Below are 20,953 nucleotides of genomic sequence, written 5' to 3'. Positions count from 1 at the left end.
AGGCTGCCTTTTATCATGCTAGTTTCTTCTCGTGTATTGTTTCTTATGCGTTTAATGAAAGATCATCTTTTCTAAAAAAAACAAAAATTGGCACACGTTCCCAATATTTTTATTTATTTTAAAAGTGCTGCTATTTCAACACCTTGTTCTATTTCCCCACCCACCTTATCTTCAAAATTTTAAAAACAAACCACTTTGTAAAATGACTTCTAAGGACTTAAGAAAAAAAAAAAACGTCAACTCACGTAACCCACCTATTGTACCTTAAAAAAAATATATGACTCCTCAATTGCTCTTATGAGTCATCAGTGCTCATAAGTTAATTCTCAAACAATTTTCTTCTTTCTTATTTTCATTTAGGGCCAATTTGGGATTATTGTGTAGTGAAAATAATTACTTTCGGATTTGCTGTAAAATAAATCAGCTGTGAATGAAAGTAGTTTGGCGTTTGGTAAACTTTGTATTGAAAGTGATTTTGATACAAAAATCAATTTAAGAGGTAAATGTTTGTGTAAAACAGCTATGAGCTGTGCAAAATGACTAAAAAGGATATGATGTTGAAATAATTTTTTTATTCAAGTGTTTGGTATTATATATATAAAAAAAAGGCTTATTATTATTATCACAAAACGTCCCTAAGGTTTACGAAACTATCAGATTGCATCATTAATGTTTTTTTTTGTCATTCGTGGTCCTCAAGGTTAGTATGTGTGATCACAAATGGTTTCTGCCATTAGGTTCCGTCAAAAACTCCGTTAGTTTGCTGACGTGGTTTATATATGTATCACAAAACATCCCTGAGGTTCACGCACCTATCACAAATGGTCCCTGCAAATTTTTTTAATTTTTTTAATTTAAAATTCATAAAATTTTGGTTTTCTTTTTTAAATCTTATGAATTTTAAATTATTTAAAAATATATATTGTATTTTAAATACACATGACACTATATTATTGTAGTTGTGGGCTCCACATATATGCCACATCAACAAACTAATGGAGTTTTTAAAAAATAATTTAAAATTCATAAAATTTAAAAATGAAAAAACCAAGAGTTTAGGGTTCATAAATGGTCCTCAAGGTTAAAATCCATCTATAAATGATTTTAAAAACTTCATTAGTTTGTTGATGTGGCATATATGTGGAGCCCACATCTTCAAAAATATAGTGCCATATGTATTTAAAATACAATATATATTTTTAAATAAAATAAAAAAGAAAACCAAAATTTTATGAATTTTAAATTAAAAAATTAAAACATTTCGCAGGGACCATTTGTGATAGATGTGTGAACCTCAGGGATGTTTTGTGATATATATATATGCCACATCAGCAAACTAACGGAGTTTTTTACGGAACTTAACGGCAGGGACAATTTGTGATCACACATACAAACCTTAAGGATCATGAATGACACAAAAAAACATTAAGGATGCAATCTGATAATTTCGTAAACCTTAGGGACGTTTTGTGATAACAAACCTAAAAAAAAACCTTTTTTTTTTTTGCCAAAACATTGTTACTTTCAAGTATGCAAATCTTTTATTAAATATTTTTGTGGAGAGACACTCTAAATAAAATAACATTAAAAAATTAAAACAAAATTAACCCACCCTCTTTGCCCCAACCCACCCTCCCACAGATCCACCTAATCTTGACAATCAACACCCTCAAAAGCTCCCACACAATCAACAATGTCAAAGTCAAGATCCAATACAAGGAGAGTATTCTGCCAGACCAACAGAGGTCAATCTTTGCTTGCAAGCGGCTCCAGGATGGCCGCACCATCACCGACTACAACATCCAAAAATAATCCACTCTCCACCTTGTGCTCTAACTTCGTGGTAGATAGAGAGAGTTACCTTTCTTTGGCCGATTGAAGCTTAAGGACGAAAAACCCTCTATTGCTCTATCAAATTATTCAAATATTTCAATTTGTTGTGTGCAATAATGCTTTGTCAATGAAAATGGGAGGATGTACTGAAAAAAAATGAAAATGGGGGGAGTTGGAATGGGCTGCTTTATCAAAACATTCCCTGGAGGTTTGAGAGGTTTTAACCTTCGAAACATTGTGAGAAGAATGAGATGGTCGACGTGGGAAGAAGATGAGGGATAGATGATGTAAATTAGAAAAGTTAACAAGGATATTATAGGCAATTCATTAAAATTCATTAAACAACCCGGTTCCTTGTTTAGCTTTCCGCGAAAGCTAAATTAAAATCAGTCCTTAAGCTGCTTTCCAAAATCATGGTCGCTGACAGCTATTTTATCCCAAAAGTGATTATCTCACCTTTACCAAACAAGGTGAACTTCAAAAACTTTATCAGAAATCACTTTTTAGTCCAAATAATCAATGCCAAACGGGCACTTAATCAAATTATTTCTAAAGAATAAAACCACGATTCCAGCGAAAATGGCCCTTCACCTTTCTCATTTTACGCACAAATGGAACACAATAGAAAATTGCCCTTCAAACACCTTTCTCTTAAAAACATTTACCCAAAATCAAAATATTAGACTAAAACATTTATGCTTCAAACACAACTTGTTCTTCTCCATATCTCAACTATTAATGATTAGCAAGGAGAATTTGTTTGAATTAATAATTAAATGGTATTTTATGAATAATGGTGGGTGTAAAGATAGGATTGTATTTTTTCAAATTTACATGGTATGTGAGAAGATAAGGTGAGAAGATAGGCATTGACCCAATAGGCCAAACCCACTTGCCACTCATTTGGGCCACTTGCATAGCCCAACTCAAACTAACCTACTTCCAAGAGTAGGCCTTATAAAGATCTCCAATGAATTCTAGTTTTCCAATGTGGGACTAATTTCAATTCAAAGATAGCTTGCAATGCCTTGCATAGCCAACAAACAATGTGTACGAAATGTTGCCACTTAGACCTAATTATCCCTAGCAAAAGGGGCGTGAAGATCATTAATACGGAGAAGGATGACATTATGAACTCCTAATTGGCATTCCTTTACCAAAATTTATAAGAGCGTGTGGGCTTGGGACAGCAAGCGCCATGGGGTAAACCCAATAGGGCCACCCATCCTAGGCCTCGTCAGACCAATGAACCCAAACATGGGTTAAGAAGACATGTGGGCCTAAGATCAATTCCCCTTTGGCTCCATGAAGTGAGTCCAAACATGACTAATCCTTGGGCAACACGCCTCCAAAATGGATCAGCATTGATCCCCCAAGTTCTCCCTCGTTACAGTAGCAACAATCTCGGAGATCATGTCCACACATTTTGGGCAAGTATTCCACACATCCCAAGTCAAATAGCTAATTGACTGAACATGTGACATAATGGGCAAGAAACGCCCCTAATTAATGCCAAACGCAGCCTCATATGATGATAAGTCAGCCACTAACGAGCCATATAAAACCCAACTTCAACCATCAAAAGGAGGTAACGTTTTATTAATATGAAAAACCTAATTTTTGATATCATAACTGGTTTTAGCATCGGAGGCTATTTGGCTCACACCACACCATTGTGCTCAAAAGACTCACGATCAATCTGCTTTTCTCTTGAATTTCAGGGGTAAAGAAAGTCATTTTTGGGACAAACGAAATTGTTCCCCCACAATATGTTCTCGGTGGCAGTAAAAATATTGGAAAATAGCCCTATATGCCACCAATTTTATAATCTGAACTAAAAATACCACCCCTCCCCAATTTTTGTACAACTATCACCTCTAAATATAAAATTATTGTCCACTTATTGCTGAATTTTCACAAGTTCAGAAATTTTGTTCTTTCTTAGGTCACTCAGCTCTCTCTCTCTCTCTGGCACAGCTCTCTTTCTCTTTGGTTTCTGTCTAACGCAGCTCTCTGTGTCTGTCTTGGCTCTCTCTCTCTCTAGCGCAACTCTCTGTCTCTCTCTTTGCTCTCTTTCTCATAGCGTAGCTCTTTCTCTCTCTAGCTTCGTTATGTCTTTTTCTCCCTCTATTCGGTCTCTTGCTCTGTGTTTGGAACCGCGAACCCCTCCCTTTAGGTATGTCTTCTGAATAGCTGCTTGCAACCTTGAAGCTTTAGTGGATTGCCGACCTCGAAAAGGTAGTGTTGATGGTTATTTTCTTAAAATCAGTGGGATTATGTGAAATGGGTTATATTTTGATTGTTTGGGTTTGTGTTAAATTCGTTTTGGCTTTAATTGCTTTGGGTTAAGTTTTGTTGAATATTCATGCTCAGTCATCTGGGTTTGTACCAATTGCACTTAGATTGGTCTGGATATGTGAATCTTGAAACTTGGGATTTTCCATTTGATGTAGTAGATCTGTATAGTGTGATTCTGATGTGTTATTGGTATACTGCTGTTGTGTTCCTCTTATTTTACCGTCGTATTGCTGTTATATTGCTGTTATATTGCCATTGTATTGTATGGTTATTGTGGTTATTTGTTCTATTTCTAAGTTGATTCAATTCTCTTATGAAAATTTATTTGAAGTCTTATACATAGTTTTTGCTCTAATTTTTCGTTTTGAATTATTCGTTAAAGTTTATTTATTTATTCATTTAAAATTTTGGAATTGATGAGATATCTGGTCTGGGCTTGAGATTACCCTAATTTATTGTTCTTTATTGTGATTGTGATTTTAGCTAAGGATTGGGTGATGTGTTTTTGTTTTGGGTCATTTGATATGGTTTTGAGATTGGTTTCATATCTATGATTTTGGTTAGTGTTAAAGTAAATAAATGGGTATTTCATTCCTATGGTTTTTGTGGAGGTACACCATTGTATCATACTTATTTTCTCTTCTGATGATATGGTTCTATAATGTATTTGTTTGGTCAGGCTGGTTTGATAAGTGCATGAGCCGTGCTGAAAAGTGGCAAAAAAAACTTAAAATGCAGAGCAATAGGCTCCTTAAATACACAAGTTGAAATGCCTCAGCAGGTTTGTACCTGTCAGTGCATGGATTTAAATGTGTTATTGACTCTTCAACTTTCATAATATTTTTATATTGTGAAAAATGAAAAGATTATGTTCATTGTATCAAAGTTACCTGTAAGTAATAAGATCATGTCGTAGTGAAAGATAAGCCCCTGCCATCATTTAATCTCACTTTGTTCTTTACCTTTTACTGAGGCCCTTAGTATAGTCTCTTATGTAGTGTTTTTTGGTATATATGATCACTGCTCTAATTAATTTTTCTACTTGCAGACGAAACTTAAACTTACTGGGAATCCACGTGGTCGTTTAGTGACATATTCAGAAACTCAGAGTCTGATGGTTTGTTTCTAAGAATCTTTTTTCTTCTGGTTGCTGACTTTATCCTGGTTGAAAATATTGAACAGAGATCTTCGCATTTATTAATTATTATGGACTCATGTAAAGCATCTGTGCCCATTGTTTTTCACAACAAGGAAAGAAAATAACCTATAGATTAATATTACACTGCGATTAGATGCTAAAATTAGTAAAGCATTGATGGAGCGTTATGCTTTAGGTTTGCATTCCCCTTGTTTCCAGTTAATTTTACACCATGAGATTGGGGGAAGGGAAAGAGGTCAAATAGGGATTCCTTTAGAGCTATTCCCAATTAATTTTTTCTTTCCAAGATGCAAGCAGGAGGCTTAAGGCTACTGAGAATCATATGCCTGTGATTTCTTTCCCATGCCCTACAAAATTTCTTAGATTTATATGAGGGTGGGTTGGGCCATGTTGTGTATGAAGGTTTGTCTGTCTTTAATAATGATTTCTCTCAGGGTGTAATTCCATTCGGAGCTATCTCATTTGCAATATGTGTTTTTTGAACCATTGGGAAAGCATGATGGAATGTAAGTGAGCTCCTGACTCGTGCTATGTTTTGTTTTTGGCATCTCATGTGCCAATCATAAAAATGGTATATTCTTGGTTCTGTTGTTCCTAACAATTTCTCATTTCCTTAGAATAATCATAGCAAGGTTAATATCATTTATTGTTGTGAGTGCATCTAGTGATAGACGTTGAGGACAGAAAGTGCATGTGAAGAAATTGTTTTGTTCAAATAAAAGAAACCTGCATAGAGTGATGTAAAAGATAATGTTTACGTGATTTTTTTTTGTGTGGTTAATGTATTAAATATCTAAGAAATAAAAGCAGATCTCAATTACAAGTCTTTGGATTCAACATAGTAGAGTAGTTCAACCTAAAAAAAAAGAGAGCCTAGTATCTGTAAGCTAGACTATGAGCTAATATATTATGTCTGCTATCTTTTGATTGAGTACATCACAATTTTTCCATTCTCGTGAGTATATTTTGCTCAAGGAGAAAATTCCCATAGGAAATAATATATATAACTCTCATTTTACCTGCAAAAAGTAAATTCTTGGTTGACGCTTGGTTTTGTGTGTGTTAAATTGGTGGATGCTTCTCATCTGGTTTTGGTTGATAACATGTAATATTGTCTGGTAGTAAAGATACACTTTTTTGTCCCTTCTACTTTATTATTTTTGTTCTTCCTTTTAGCTAGTAGTGTACATGTTTTGTTACAGCATGCTTTTCTTCATTCTTTCTCTCTTTTATCAGGTTTGGTAAATCATGTTTGTGTCATTCAGTGCAACATTATATTACAGTGCACTACGAGCAAAATGAAACACTAATTGTTATGTGTTACGAAGACAATGGAATCTAAACTCATATTATACAATTTTAAATGCTTTGGAGAATTTAGGGCTCACCCCACATGTGTATGAATCCAATCAATAGCCATTCTTGTCACTGAACTAGTTTCTAAGATTGGTGAATTTTGAATATTCTTCCCTCTGAAATTCTGCACATACAACCTTATATTTCTTGAAATTGGTGTCTATTACAATGTTGGTGATCTTTGGTATGTTACTAAATCCGCTAGAACCAAAATTCTTTCATGTTGTGATTTTGCTATACCATGAGTGGACATTTTTGAATTGCCTATTTTAAATTTGCATTCCTGTTTTCTGCATATTATTTGGCTGAGATTCCTCTTCTTCATATCATAGGGTGAAAGGAACAAGATATTTCAATTGCCCCCCACTTCATGGTGGAATCGTTCGGCCAGACAAAGTAAAGGTTCGTATGCATTTGTATTCTAGAACACTTCGAAATGATTTTTTTTCCTGATTTTCCTATCAAGATGTGGAGTATATTATTGTTTGGTTCGATTGGCTGTTTCACAAGGAACAGGAATGTGTTTGTTTTAAAGTTTAATATGACCTGTTAGCTCATAGGTTGTCACCCATCTGTGGTATTTCAACCGCTTCATGAACAGAACAATAGTTTGGGGCTCACCTTTTAGCCCTGGATAAGCTGAAAGTTCACCTATATCCTTCTTGGTATGGACTGTCATCCAATGTTGCAAACTGTGATAACTAAGTGATATGTCTCTGGTAGTTTTGTTAAGAGGGACTCGTAGATTTTGTATTATTGGGAACTGTTGCAAAAGTATGATAAATGAAATTTGTCAATGATTAAGGTAAAATTCGATATATGGAGTCCTATTTGACAATTTAATCTAGAAGGTGTGAGTGTTTTTCAATAAATAAAAAATTAAGACTTTTACTGTTATACATTAGAAGAAGAACTCAAGGTTAAGGCGGGGAGTTAGCTTAGGAACTATTCCTCAATGATGACTTGGTTAATTGCAAATCGTGGAGTCAGCAATGACTGTTAAATGCAATTGGATTCCTACCATTCTAGTGCACATACTTTTTCCATCTGAAGTGTCTTATGTGAAATGAAATTGCTTTTACAGACCTAATTGAAAGGGTTTCTTTATATTCATTCACAGCGGATAAGTAATATCATTGTAAAATTCTTAACTTCAAACCTTTTAGCTAACAGTCTATTGAGTGCCTTTGTGTATTTCCTGCATGACTTGTTCATGGAGTTGACTAATGTGACTAATGCAATTTCAGGTTGGTGACTACCCTGAACAAGATCCATTTGAGGAGGATGAAATCTAAGCAGTTCTTAGGGAGAGTACTTATGTATTTCATGTTTCTACATAACCTTTTTGGGGCAATCGCCCTGAAGTTTCCTTATATTGTTCAAGTTGTTATATTATTGGGAGGGAGGGTCCAGGAATGAAACCGAGAAACCTGCTGAGGTTTGAATAAGAACTCTTTTATCTAGTATTTACATCATTCTTGAACATTGTAATGGAGCCAATATGCTTGTATGCATATCTGATGCTTTCTGCTGAGGTTCCCATTGATGTCATGCCTCTTTTTTCTTTTTTACTTTGCTTTTTTTCTTTTGGCTTGTCATATATGTGTGCCAGATAGCTGCATTTGGCACTATGAACTGACTCGGTGGCAGTTACAAATTAACATAGGTCCTAATTCTGGAACTGCCATTCATAAACTCTATCTTTGTACTTAACCCAGTTTTTTTTGCAGGTCGGTCTCAACCAAGTGTTGATTGCAATATTCTAAAGAAGATGACCATACACTGTTATTTTATGTAGGCATACGTATGAGATGGCTTAGCTTTAATTGGTTTGGTTGTTCCAAGTTTTATGTACACAATCTCATAGTCACTGCCGAGTTGTTTTTCATTTCATGTATTTCTCCGTGGTTTTTTTCCCCCAATATTCTGATTATGGAGATGAAGTAAATATTACTGTGGAGCTTATAGCATGTTTAGTTTATTTTGTGGTCTTAATTGTGTGAGAGATGCCCTTATAATGTCAAACAAACAGTATTGACATCAATCTTTTGAAATAATTGAAATCACACCGTTTATTATTATTATTATTTTTGTTTCTTCCTCCGAGAACAAGCAAAGTGGTTACAAATATGAAAGATTCCGAATAAGTTTTCTTCTTTCAAATTCCGCATGGACCTAGAGTTCTACGGTACCATCCAATGATACTTCACACTGGTGTTGGAAGGACATGTAAAAGGGTTATTGTGCGCTCCATTGTACAAGCTTGAATGGATTTTCTTTTCTGTTGTATTTGGCCCTTCTCTTGTCAAGCATGCCAAAAATCATCCTGGTTTTGTAATATGTGGTTTGTGCCCAATTAATTTACCGTGGATATTGCATTTTTGTACCCAATATTTGATAGCTGCCTTCTTTTGAACGATGATTCATTGAGGGAGAGAATTACTTTCCTTTTGAATATGAATCGATGTGCAACTCCAACTATCATTTGAAAGGTCAACATCAATTCATGGTAATATAAGGATGGATAACAATTGTCGTGTTCGTTATATTTGAATTCAGGATTACTTTGAACGAAGTGGAGACTGTTATTAGACCAAATGCCATGACATACGATATAATAGCAATATTAGGCCAATATACTTACACTATATAGGCAATATTAGAGCAATATAAGGATAATACGATAGCAATAGTATTACAATATACATCCAATAGGGTGGCAATATGCATACAATATCTATACAATACAAAGGCAATATTAAGCAATATACATACAATATAACATCAATATTAAGTGAATCTACATACAATAGACACACATCCATTACAGACTACATTTTACACATGCAAAACAAATCGCCACCGAACCTTAACAATACTATCCCGCGAAGGGAAAACGAAGGCAACAAAAAATCCATGTACTCGGGTGAGATGAACTGAAGCAGCACTCACCCTTACTACAGGTCCATCAAAAGATCCATGTCTTTGTCCTTTCACTTGGGAAACTGTCTTCGGATCAGCCTTCCTCAGTAACAAGCCGTGGACAATTGGCGAAGTCCACTTCAGCTCCTCAATCAGTAGGAGATGACCAAAACAGCTCTCTTCAAACCTTCGTAGCTATTGCTGACTGAATTTCTCCTTCATGGTACTGATTGCAGTCTTTGTATGGGATAGGGACAATGCTTTTCCTTGGAACTTTTCTTCCTCTGCAATCATCAACTTAATTGGAGAAACTATATTTCCTTACACGCCAATATTATAAAAATAATTTCAGTCCGTTGCAATATAGACAATAACAAGCAATAAACAATTAGCACTTATCAACAGCATATTATAGGATATTAAGTGAAAAATAAACAAAAAATACAGAGCATAAACAAAACCCCAGCTATTTACAACTGACCTACTAATTCAATGGCTCAAAGCCATTTAGAAAATTGTCATATCCAAATAAATAGTGTTGGTTATAACTCTTTTATCGGTTACAACTGTTCAGTAAGCCAGTTGAGGTTAGCTGTAACTATAATAAGATGGTGCAATGTAATTGAACAAATTAGAATATCTAATTTCTTAGCACCTCTTATCTCTATAACCACTCTGTCAAAGTTGTGCTCACAATGGGGTCTTCTTGGACACAAATACTAATAACTAGCTACTAGCAATACCAATATCCTATGATCAAAGAGTCGTTGTTCATAATGTATGCATGTTGTTTTTCTATTATAAATCAACTGTTCAAAAATATTGCATTCAAATTCATAATTAAGCTCACATATTTTTTTTTAAAAACAAAACAAAACAAACTCAGCACTTATCAATAGCCTATTATTATATCATTGTATTCAAAGAGCCTATTACCCTACTATTGTATTCAAACGAGCATTTTTTACACCAAAAAGCACCTTTTGCTATGCAAAATTGTGTATTTAAGGAGCCTATTGCTCTGCATTTTAAGTTTTTTTACCACTTTTCAGCATAGCTCATGCACTTATCAAGCCAGCCTGACCAAACAAATACATTATAGAACAATATCATCAGAAGAGAAAATAAGCATGATACAATGGTGTACCTCCACAAAAACCACAGGAATGAAATACCCATTTATTTACTTGAACTACCCTACTATGTTGAATCCAAAGACTTGTAATTGAAATCTGCTTTTATTTCTTAGATATTTAATACATTAACCACACAAAAAAAAATCACGTAAACATTATCTTTTACATCACTCTATGCAGGTTTCTTTTATTTGAACAAAACAATTTCTTCACATGCACTTTCTGTCCTCAACGTCTATCACTAGATGCACTCACAACAATAAATGATATTAACCTTGCTATGATTATTCTAAGGAAATGAGAAATTGTTAGGAACAACAGAACCAAGAATATACCATTTTTATGATTGGCACATTAGATGCCAAAAACAAAACATAGCACGAGTCAGGAGCTCACTTACATGCCATCATGCTTTCCCAATGGTTCAAAAAACACATATTGCAAATGAGATAGCTCTGAATGGAATTACACCCTGAGAGAAATCATTATTAAAGACAGACAAACCTTCATACACAACATGGCCCAACCCACCCCCATATAAATCTAAGAAATTTTGTAGGGCATGGGAAAGAAATCACAGGCATATGATTCTCAGTAGCCTTAAGCCTCCTGCTTGCATCTTGGAAAGAAAAAATTAATTGGGAATAGCTCTAAAGGAATCCCTATTTGACCTCTTTCCCTTCCCCCAATCTCATGGTGTAAAATTAACTGGAAACAAGGGGAATGCAAACCTAAAGCATAATGCTCCATCAATGCTTTACTAATTTTAGCATCTAATCGCAGTGTAATCTATAGGTTATTTTCTTTCCTTGTTGTGAAAAACAATGGGCACAGATGCTTTACATGAGTCCATAATAATTAATAAATGCGAAGACCTCTGTTCAATATTTTCAACCAGGATAAAGTCAGCAACCAGAAGAAAAAAGATTCTTAGAAACAAACCATCAGACTCTGAGTTTCTGAATATGTCACTAAACGACCACGTGGATTCCCAGTAAGTTTAAGTTTCGTCTGCAAGTAGAAAAATTAATTAGAGCAGTGATCATATATACCAAAAAACACTACATAAGAGACTATACTGAGGGCCTCAGTAAAAGGTAAAGAACAGAGTGAGATTAAATGATGGCAGGGGCTTATCTTTCACTACGACATGATCTTATTACTTACAGGTAACTTTGATACAATGAACATAATCTTTTCATTTTTCACAATATAAAAATATTATGAAAGTTGAAGAGTCAATAACACATTTAAATCCATGCACCGACAGGTACAAACCTGCTGAGGCATTTCAACTTGTGTATTTAAGGAGCCTATTGCTCTGCATTTTAAGTTTTTTTTGCCACTTTTCAGCACGGCTCATGCACTTATCAAACCAGCCTGACCAAACAAATACATTATAGAACCATATCATCAGAAGAGAAAATAAGTATGATACAATGGTGTACCTCCACAAAAACCACAGGAATGAAATACCCATTTATTTACTTTAACACTAACCAAAATCATAGATATGAAACCAATCTCAAAACCATATCAAATGACCCAAAACAAAAACACATCACCCAATCCTTAGCTAAAATCACAATCACAATAAAGAACAATAAATTAGGGTAATCTCAAGCCCAGACCAGATATCTCATCAATTCCAAAATTTTAAATGAATAAATAAATAAACTTTAACGAATAATTCAAAACGAAAAATTAGAGCAAAAACTATGTATAAGACTTCAAATAAATTTTCATAAGAGAATTGAATCAACTTAGAAATAGAACAAATAACCACAATAACCATACAATACAATGGCAATATAACAGCAATATAACAGCAATACGACGGTAAAATAAGAGGAACACAACAACAGTATACCAATAACACATCAGAATCACACTATACAGATCTACTACATCAAATGGAAAATCCCAAGTTTCAAGATTCACATATCCAGACCAATCTAAGTGCAATTGGTACAAACCCAGATGACTGAGCATGAATATTCAACAAAACCTAACCCAAAGCAATTAAAGCCAAAAAGAATTTAACACAAACCCAAACAATCAAAATATAACCCATTTCACATAATCCCACTGATTTTAAGAAAATAACCATCAACACTACCTTTTCGAGGTCGGCAATCCACTAAAGCTTCAAGGTTGCAAGCAGCTATTCAGAAGACATACCTAAAGGGAGGGGTTCGCGGTTCCAAACACAGAGCAAGAGATTGAATAGAGGGAGAAAAAGACATAACGAAGCTAGAGAGAGAAAGAGCTGCGCTATGAGAAAGATAGCAAAGAGAGAGACAGAGAGTTGCGCTAGAGAGAGAGAGAGCCAAGAGAGAGAGAGCCAAGAGAGACACAGAGAGCTGCGTTAGACAGAAACCAAAGAGAAAGAGAGCTGTGCCAGAGAGAGAGAGAGAGAGCTGAGTGACCTAAGAGAGAACAAAATTTCTGAACTTGTGAAAATTCAGCAATAAGTGGACAATAATTTTATATTTATAGGTGATAGTTGTACAAAAATTGGGGAGGGGTGGTATTTTTAATTCAGATTATAAAATTGGTGGCATATAGGGCTATTTCCCAAAAATATTTGTACAACTAAAAATAGCGGTATATACCCCCAATTTTATAATCTTAACTAAAAATACCACCCCCCCCCCCCCCCCACACAATATTTGTACAACTATCACCTCTAAATATAAAATTATTGTCCACTTATTGCTGAATTTTCACAACTTCAGAAATTTTGTTCTCTCTTAGGTCACTCAGCTCTCTCTCTCTCTCTCTGGCACAACTCTCTTTCTCTTTGGTTTCTGTCTAACGCAGCTCTCTGTGTTTGTCTTGGCTCTCTCTCTCTCTAGCGCAACTCTCTGTCTCTCTCTTTGCTCTCTTTCTCATAGCGTAGCTCTTTCTCTCTCTAGCTTCGTTATGTCTTTTTCTCCCTCTATTCGGTCTCTTGCTCTCTGTTTGGAACCGCGAACCCCTCCCTTTAGGTATGTCTTCTGAATAGCTGCTTGCAACCTTGAAGCTTTAGTGGATTGTCGACCTCGAAAAGGTAGTGTTGATGGTTATTTTCTTAAAATCAGTGGGATTATGTGAAATGGGTTATATTTTGATTGTTTGGGTTTGTGTTAAATTCGTTTTGGTTTTAATTGCTTTGGTTAGGTTTTGTTGAATATTCATGCTCAGTCATCTGGGTTTGTACCAATTGCACTTAGATTGGTCTGGATATGTGAATCTTGAAACTTGGGATTTTCCATTTGATGTAGTATATCTGTATAGTGTGATTGCTGATGTGTTACTGTTGTACTGTTGTTGCGTTCCTCTTATTTCACTGTCGTATTGCTGTTATGTTGATCTTATATTGCTATTATATTGCTTTTATATTGTTGTTATATTGCTATTGTATTGTATGGTTATTGTGGTTATATTGTGTTAATGAAATGTTGTTTTGTCATGGTCAGAAATGGAGACAATTGTTATTCTCGTGTGCTACAATGGAAAATGGGTCACCTCGAAGAAGATGTGCAAATACGAAGGGGGTGAGTCAAAAGGCTTAATAGTTCCACGGACCATCAAATTTGCTGAACTGTTGGACCGTGTGCATCAGATTCGTAATACAAACGGCAGGGAAGACAAGGTTAGCTTAAAATTCTTAGTTTTGGTGGCCTCGAATGAGTGGAAGCACATAAAGATTGAGGACGATGATGATGTCAAATTTTTTATGAAGTACAATTGTGAGGTAACACCTTCAAAACTAGCTCCCTTACTCGTGAGTATAGAAGATAAAGGACTGAGAAATGATGTAGTTGATAGTATGCATATGACGACAGACAGTAGTCGGATGGGTCGTTCTTCAGTTGGCATTGTTGAAAGCAATCAAGTAACTTGGAATAATACAAATGGCACTGATGTGGGAGGTGAAATAGGGACAGATTTTATGGATATGATTGATTTTAGCGAGGTGGATCAGATGCATGGTGGTGATAATGGTACTGAAAGAAATGAAGTGTCAGTGTACTCTGCCCCTCCTATTTTGGGCTGCTTGAACACATCTGCCCAACTGCCAATAATGCGTTTAGGAGGAGAATCTGAACCCATTCGTGAACATTATTCGAATGAAATAGGTGAACAGAACCGGTACAATGAAGCCGGTGTAAATGATGGAGAAGCATATTTGGATGGGGGGTTTTTGCGAAGTCATTGGAATCCGAAAATTACAGTTGGGCAAATTTTCTCTACTAAGAAAGCATTGTTGACGGAGTTATAGTTGATCGCATTAAGAGGCCACTTTGAATTTAAGGTGCAATCGTCTTGCACTAAGAGGTTGGTTGTGGTTTGTTGTCAAAGTCCATGCCCATGGCGAGTCCGAGCATCGAGATTTGGAGATAACAGCTTCATGATTGTGAGGTGTACAACTGTCCATAAATGTGATTTGAGGGTTGTAAGTGACAACCATCGTCAAGCAACTGCAGCACTTGTAGCCACTTCATTTAAAAGGAAGTTTAAGGATTCTCGGACAATATACACACCAAGTAACATTATGAGAGATGTGAAACACAACTTTGGTTTCAGCATCCATTATTCGAAAGCTTGGAAAGCAAGGGAGTTAGCTCTATTGTCCATTAGAGGATCAGTGGAGGAGGCATATTATATCCTTCCAGCTTATTGCTATGAATTGGAGCGTATGAATCCCGGCACAAAAACACACATCCAAACTGATGAGAACAATCACTTGGTGTATTTATTTATGGCGGTTGGCGCATGTATTAGAGGGTTTCGTTCTTCCATGCGCCCAGTGATAGCCGTGGATGCCACTCATTTAAAATCCAAGTACAAGGGTGTTATGTTTGTAGCAAATGCATTTGATGGTAATCGAAATATATATCCTCTTGCTTTTGGGATTGGGGATTTGGAGACGGATGCATCATGGCATTGGTTTTTCACTAAACTTCATGAAGCCATTGGTGAGTGTCCCAATCTTGTTATTATTTCTGATCGCAATGTTAGCATAGAGAATGTGTGGAACAAAGTTTTTCCAACGGCGCAACATGGCATATGCTTTTATCATATGAAGGGGAACATGAAACGCACTTGCAAGTTGAAAAAGCATGATCGCATACTTATGAACTTTGAGAAGGCTGCGAAATCTTATTCCATTGCTGAATTTGATTGTCATTTTCGCAAGATCAAGCGAAAGGAACATGTTGCTCAATATCTTGAAGACGCAGGGTTACATAAGTGGTCTAGAGCTCACATGGATGGACGCCGCTACAATGTAATGACAACAAATATTACGGAGTCAATCCACTCAGTCCTTAGGTTTGCAAGGATGATGCCAGTGGTTCATTTGATAGGGGAAATTATGAATCTCCTTGTGAAATGGTTCACCGAACGTCGTGACTTGGCTTTGAATTGCACAACAACATTGTGCCCCAATTTTGGAGAGAAGAAGTTGAGGAACAGGTTGGAGGATGCTGCAAGGATGAATGTGGTTAAAGTAAATAATGCACAGTATAATGTTTTGGACGGTTATATGGACGGCCTCGTAGATTTGACGAACAACAGTTGTAGTTGTAGAAAGTTTCAGCTTGAGCAGCTACCTTGCAAGCATGTAGTTGCAGTTTGCCGCTTCTTGAAAGTAAATGTATACTCAAAGGCTTCTCGGTATTACACTCGGAAAACTTGGATGGATGTTTATTCGGATAGCATCTACCCGGTACAGCCTCACGGAAGGTGGGATATTCCTGAAGATGTTCGAAGTCAATATGATTTGTAATATTCCATTGCGCAATGTATCTTAGACAATATGATTTGTGTTGCTTTGGTAGGTCATGTAAACTTTACTTTTATTTGTGGTGGGTTTCGTGTTATGTTGAATGAGAATTGTTTTAAATTTGCATAATTTGGGTTGCATTGCTACAGCATGCTGTATTGCTTCCAGATTGCTATTTTATTGTACTTTTATTGCACTGGTATTGCTTCCAGATTGCTATTATAATTTGAGTGCGAAATTAAAGGGCCTGGAATTAATTCCAAAAGGATCCAAAACATTAAAGTTCTTAGAATTCCTTTATTACACAGTTACCCTGATACTCCGACTAAACCTTCTTTTCTGATTACAAATTCGGCGGATGCATAGGCCAGATGTGGGGCAAATACAAGGTGAAATGTCCTATGTGTTTGACTACATATAGTTGTTGAAGGAGCATTACGAATGTTAACCCCAATAGATTGCTCATGTCTTGCCAAGAACACTCTTGAATTTATGCAATGTGCCCAAGCCAGTCCCAAAGCTGGACTCACCCGTCTGCCTGATGTGTCCAGGGACTCCAAGTTTCCCAACCTCACCCCATTCACTCCATCATGTGGCCCAATAAAATCCACCACTTGGTTGGTGACAACCACCGCCAACCCAAACTTATTTGCTAAACCCTTCAATGTCCCAGATATGTTGAAGAACAATTCAGACCGCCGTTTCAAATCTGCCGGTGTTGTCTGATACTTTGATCGGAACAATGCAGCAATGGAATCAATGACAATGAGTTTGACAGGTAGGCGGGTGTGATCAATGGCAATAAATGCTTCTATGTCTCCAAGGACATGGATGAGTTCTTGAGCATCATGAACACCACAAACATATATGTCTTCCAATGGCTCCAACCTTATTAAGTTGGGGTATGATGCATGATAAAGGTTGCCTAGTTGTTGCAATCGACGAAATGAGAAGCTAAATTCTGTGAATATGTAGACGGAGGAGCCCCCTAGTCCGCCATGTGAGGGTGGGAGCTGAGCTCGTACCGTAAGTTGGAGACAAAGCTACGTCTTCCCGGAACCACTCTCCCCTACCAATTCTGTTATGGAGTTGCAGGGTATCCCACCCCCCAAGCAGTGATCTAGTATTGGGCATCCAATGGATAATTTAGGGGTTGAAAGAGGAAGGAGCATGAGGTTTTGGGGTGTCATGTTTCTGTAATTTAGGGGGGATGTGATGGTGCCACAAGGCATGCATTATATATATAGAGTTCATTTTGAAGGTCTGTAATGTAGGCCATATGTCTTTTAAGGGATGTATACTTCATCCTTTTTCCAGGTTGTAATTACTTTTTTTTTTTTTTTTCACCAAATTGTTGAGGACCAAATAATTTGAAAAACATTCTGATGCAGTACGTACTGTAATAGGATCATATTGTAACTCTATCATCTCTCTATTGTACTCTTATTGACATAATATTGCCATTAAACGCTTGTTTATTGTATAGTTATTGCTGCTATATCGCCACTCAACTGGACACCGATAAACTGTATACGCACAAATACAAAAAGAGGCATGATCATTCCATAAAATCCTATTTCCAAACTTACATAATACAACAACAGGCCACCCCATGGTTACATAATACAAAAATACGCCACCTCATAGTTCCATTTCCCTGCTGTTGACAAATTTGAAGTTTGCATACTGTTCAAGTGTGGCGACCACGACCCATGAAATTCATGACCCCGCCCACAGTGATGTTGGCCCAGTTTCCTGCCGGATCCACTATTTTTGCAAACTTACGAAATAGTTCAAATCCCCTTTCCACTTGTTCTTGCTTCAACTTGGCCATTTCTTCTGATTCCTTGAATACCATAATTGCAGTGGTAGGGGCAATTTCAATTTTTCCTTTGATTGCTTTTATATGTACGAGATGCATGCGGGCATGATAACGAGAGCGAATTGTGCGCTTTTTTATGACATCCCATCTAGCTTGGCCCTCCACAATTTTTGATACTATGTCTGCATGGAGATTTTTCCAAAATATGGTATTGCCTCGACATTGCTGCATGCCATGGACCAAGTCTGCAGTGAGTGAATTGGGTGACTTGGCTTCTGTTTCAGTCTCCCCTCCTTCAGTAATTGAAAGCGTTGGGTTTGGTGTGAGGTTATGGTCCATGGTCTTCGATATTTATTGTAGGCTGGTGTATGACTTAATTGGAAAAAAGGGGGACTAAATGTGATGGGAGTGAAATCAGTGGGGAAGGTAATGGCTGCAAGCAGGAGTTAATGTGATGGAAGCTTTGATTTCAAACAGCGGGGTTTATTAATATAGGCAAGTTTTAATGACCTGGAGTAACAGAGACAGTTAGTGGCGGGAGGGATTAGGGGGAGTCATTGGCGGGAGGGATTGGCGGGAGTCTTAGGCGGGATAGTATTGGGCGGGAGTTATTACCCAGTTGACTGTATGCCTTTTTGTAATATATTTCTATTTTGGATGTTCCGAAGTTGGTAATTTTCCCATTATGTAATTCAAATAAGGGATTTGCCTATTTGCCTAATTGATCAACTCATTCAAATTGACCAATATGGTTATTGTCTTATTTCTCATTTCAGCAATCTCAATTCGTTTCCATTTTTCCATTATTCATATTTTCCTATTTTCCATGTGTCATCCAATTATGCAATTATCAAATTATCCATTTTTTCATTATTTGTGCCTATTTTTTCCTATTTTGCAATTTCCCAAGTTTCCTTTTGTTCTATTTCCAGTTTTCCAATTTTTCAATGTTCCTATTTTCCCATTATGTAATTAAAAAAAGTTGCCTACTTTGCCTAATTGAGAAAGTAATTAAAATTGTCCAATATGGTAATTGTCTTATTTCCCATTTCCACAATTTCAATTCGTTTCCAATTTTCCTTTTTTCCATGTGTCCCTGTTTCCTATTTCCATTTATCCAATTTTCAGTTTTTGTCCAATTATCCAATTGTTCTATTAACCAATTTTCTTTTTTCCAATTGCCCTATTTTCTAAGTTTTCTATTTTTCCTATTTCCAATTTTCCAATTTTCCAATTTGCTAACTTTCCTTTTGTTCTATTTCCTATTTTGCTATTTTCCAAGTTGCCTTATTTGCTATTTTTCAATTATCCAGGTATCCAATAGTCCAATTTTCCAATTTTCCAATTTGCGAATTTGCCTATTTTCCAAGTGTCCTTTTTTCCTATTTCCTATTTCCTATTTCCAATTTTCCAATTTTCATGTTTTCAGAGTTTCCTTTTTTTCCTTTTTCCTATTTTCCAAGTTTCCTTTTCTTCAATTTCGAATTTCGAATTTTCCAATTTTCCAAGTACCCAATTTTCCAATTTCCTATTTTCCAACTGTCCTTTTTTCCATTTTCCAATTTTCCAATTTTCCAAGTGTCCTTTTATCCTATTTCCTAGTTTCCTCTTTCCAATTTTCCAATTTTCCAATTTTCAAAGTTTCCATTTTTTCGTATTTCCGATTTTCCAATTTTCCAATTTTCCAATTTTCCAATTTTCCAAGTTTCCTTATTTCCCAATTTCCAAGTTTGCACTTTTGCACTTTTGCTATTTTGCTATTTTGCAATTTTGCAATTTCCCATTAAGGTTTGCTTTTTTTCGTTTGTAAGCCATTTTTATTGTTGTTAATGTAATGCTGTACTGCTGTAAATTACAGCCAAGGAGTTAATGGTGTAGTTTGCAATCCCATCAATTTAATGCACCAACAAAATACCCAATATATGAACCTTTGTATATATAACTGCAACATAGGCAGCTTAATTAACGGGAAAGGTAAACATTCATATCAGTCTGACTCAAAGGCAAAGGCAAACATTCATATCAGTACTTCATATCAGTCTTACTCAAAGGCAAGCATTCTCCACATTCATATCAGTACTTCATATCAGTCTTACTCAAACGCAAACATTCTCCACTAAAGCTAACCATATTGTCGTTTACAACTTCAGACAGAATCTACGTTTATTTGTTTTGTTGCAGTCGGCAGCTGTGAATTGTAGTACTTCAATACTTCAATACTTGAAGATGTCGGATGTACGGCCTCCAAACGAGCAAGTGAGTTACCCGGGGGACATGCCGTGGCATGTGCCATTCCCATCTCCACCGCTGACTCCCAATGATGATCCCACTTCATCTGGAAGTGAGGCCGACATCACTGATCCCCTTGACAAAATCTATGCCGTGAAGCAGGAGCTCCAATATTTCTCTAAGGCAACAGATTGGTGGGAGAGCAAATGTGATCTTGATGGCCAAGTGATGGGAAACTTGGCCAAAAAGTTGAACAAAGCATTTGCTGGAGAAGTGAAGCAAACTATAAAAGCAAAAAGTCGGAGCAAAAAGTTAGAGTTGTTGAAGTTGAAATTGGAACAGCGAAAGAAAGATGCCGTCGAAAAATTCACAAAATCTGAAGAATGTAACCATGAAATGGTTGAATGTTTCAACAACGGCTTCGA

The 20,953-nt window shown here is 36.2% G+C and overlaps 2 protein-coding genes, 1 long non-coding RNA gene and 1 pseudogene across 3 annotated transcripts; 3 read left to right on the top strand and 1 right to left on the bottom strand.

The window, feature by feature from the left end:
- Positions 1-6,978: 6,978 nt before the first annotated feature.
- Positions 6,979-8,424, top strand: LOC148297523 (uncharacterized). The gene is made up of 3 exons (XR_015836467.1): positions 6,979-7,048; positions 7,894-8,084; positions 8,377-8,424. It is a non-coding gene; the product is annotated as an uncharacterized LOC148297523 (long non-coding RNA).
- A 5,696-nt stretch (positions 8,425-14,120) lies between these two features.
- On the top strand, positions 14,121-14,971 carry LOC148297522 (uncharacterized). The gene has a single exon (XM_088247412.1). The coding sequence runs from the start codon at positions 14,168-14,170 to the stop codon at positions 14,969-14,971; it is 804 nt and encodes a 267-aa protein (XP_088103538.1). The 5' UTR covers positions 14,121-14,167.
- A 129-nt stretch (positions 14,972-15,100) lies between these two features.
- Positions 15,101-16,480, top strand: LOC148297521 (uncharacterized). Its single transcript, XM_088247411.1, has one exon. It carries the CDS (start codon positions 15,101-15,103, stop codon positions 16,478-16,480), a length of 1,380 nt encoding a protein of 459 aa, XP_088103537.1.
- A 305-nt stretch (positions 16,481-16,785) lies between these two features.
- On the bottom strand, positions 16,786-17,667 carry LOC148297520 (DNA repair protein XRCC3 homolog pseudogene; annotated as a pseudogene).
- Positions 17,668-20,953: the final 3,286 nt, after the last annotated feature.

Source organism: Prunus avium, chromosome 1 (genome assembly GCF_965620075.1).
Source record: "Prunus avium chromosome 1, drPruAviu1.hap1.1, whole genome shotgun sequence".
NCBI lineage: Eukaryota > Viridiplantae > Streptophyta > Magnoliopsida > Rosales > Rosaceae > Prunus > Prunus avium.
The sequence above is the reverse complement of the archived record's forward strand: the minus strand, read 5'-3'. Positions and strand labels throughout refer to the sequence as shown.

Coding starts and splice junctions, on each gene's coding strand:
- LOC148297522 (XM_088247412.1), top strand. CDS start 14,168: ATGGAGACAATTGTTATTCTCGTGTGCTACAATGGAAAATGGGTCACC.
- LOC148297521 (XM_088247411.1), top strand. CDS start 15,101: ATGATTGTGAGGTGTACAACTGTCCATAAATGTGATTTGAGGGTTGTA.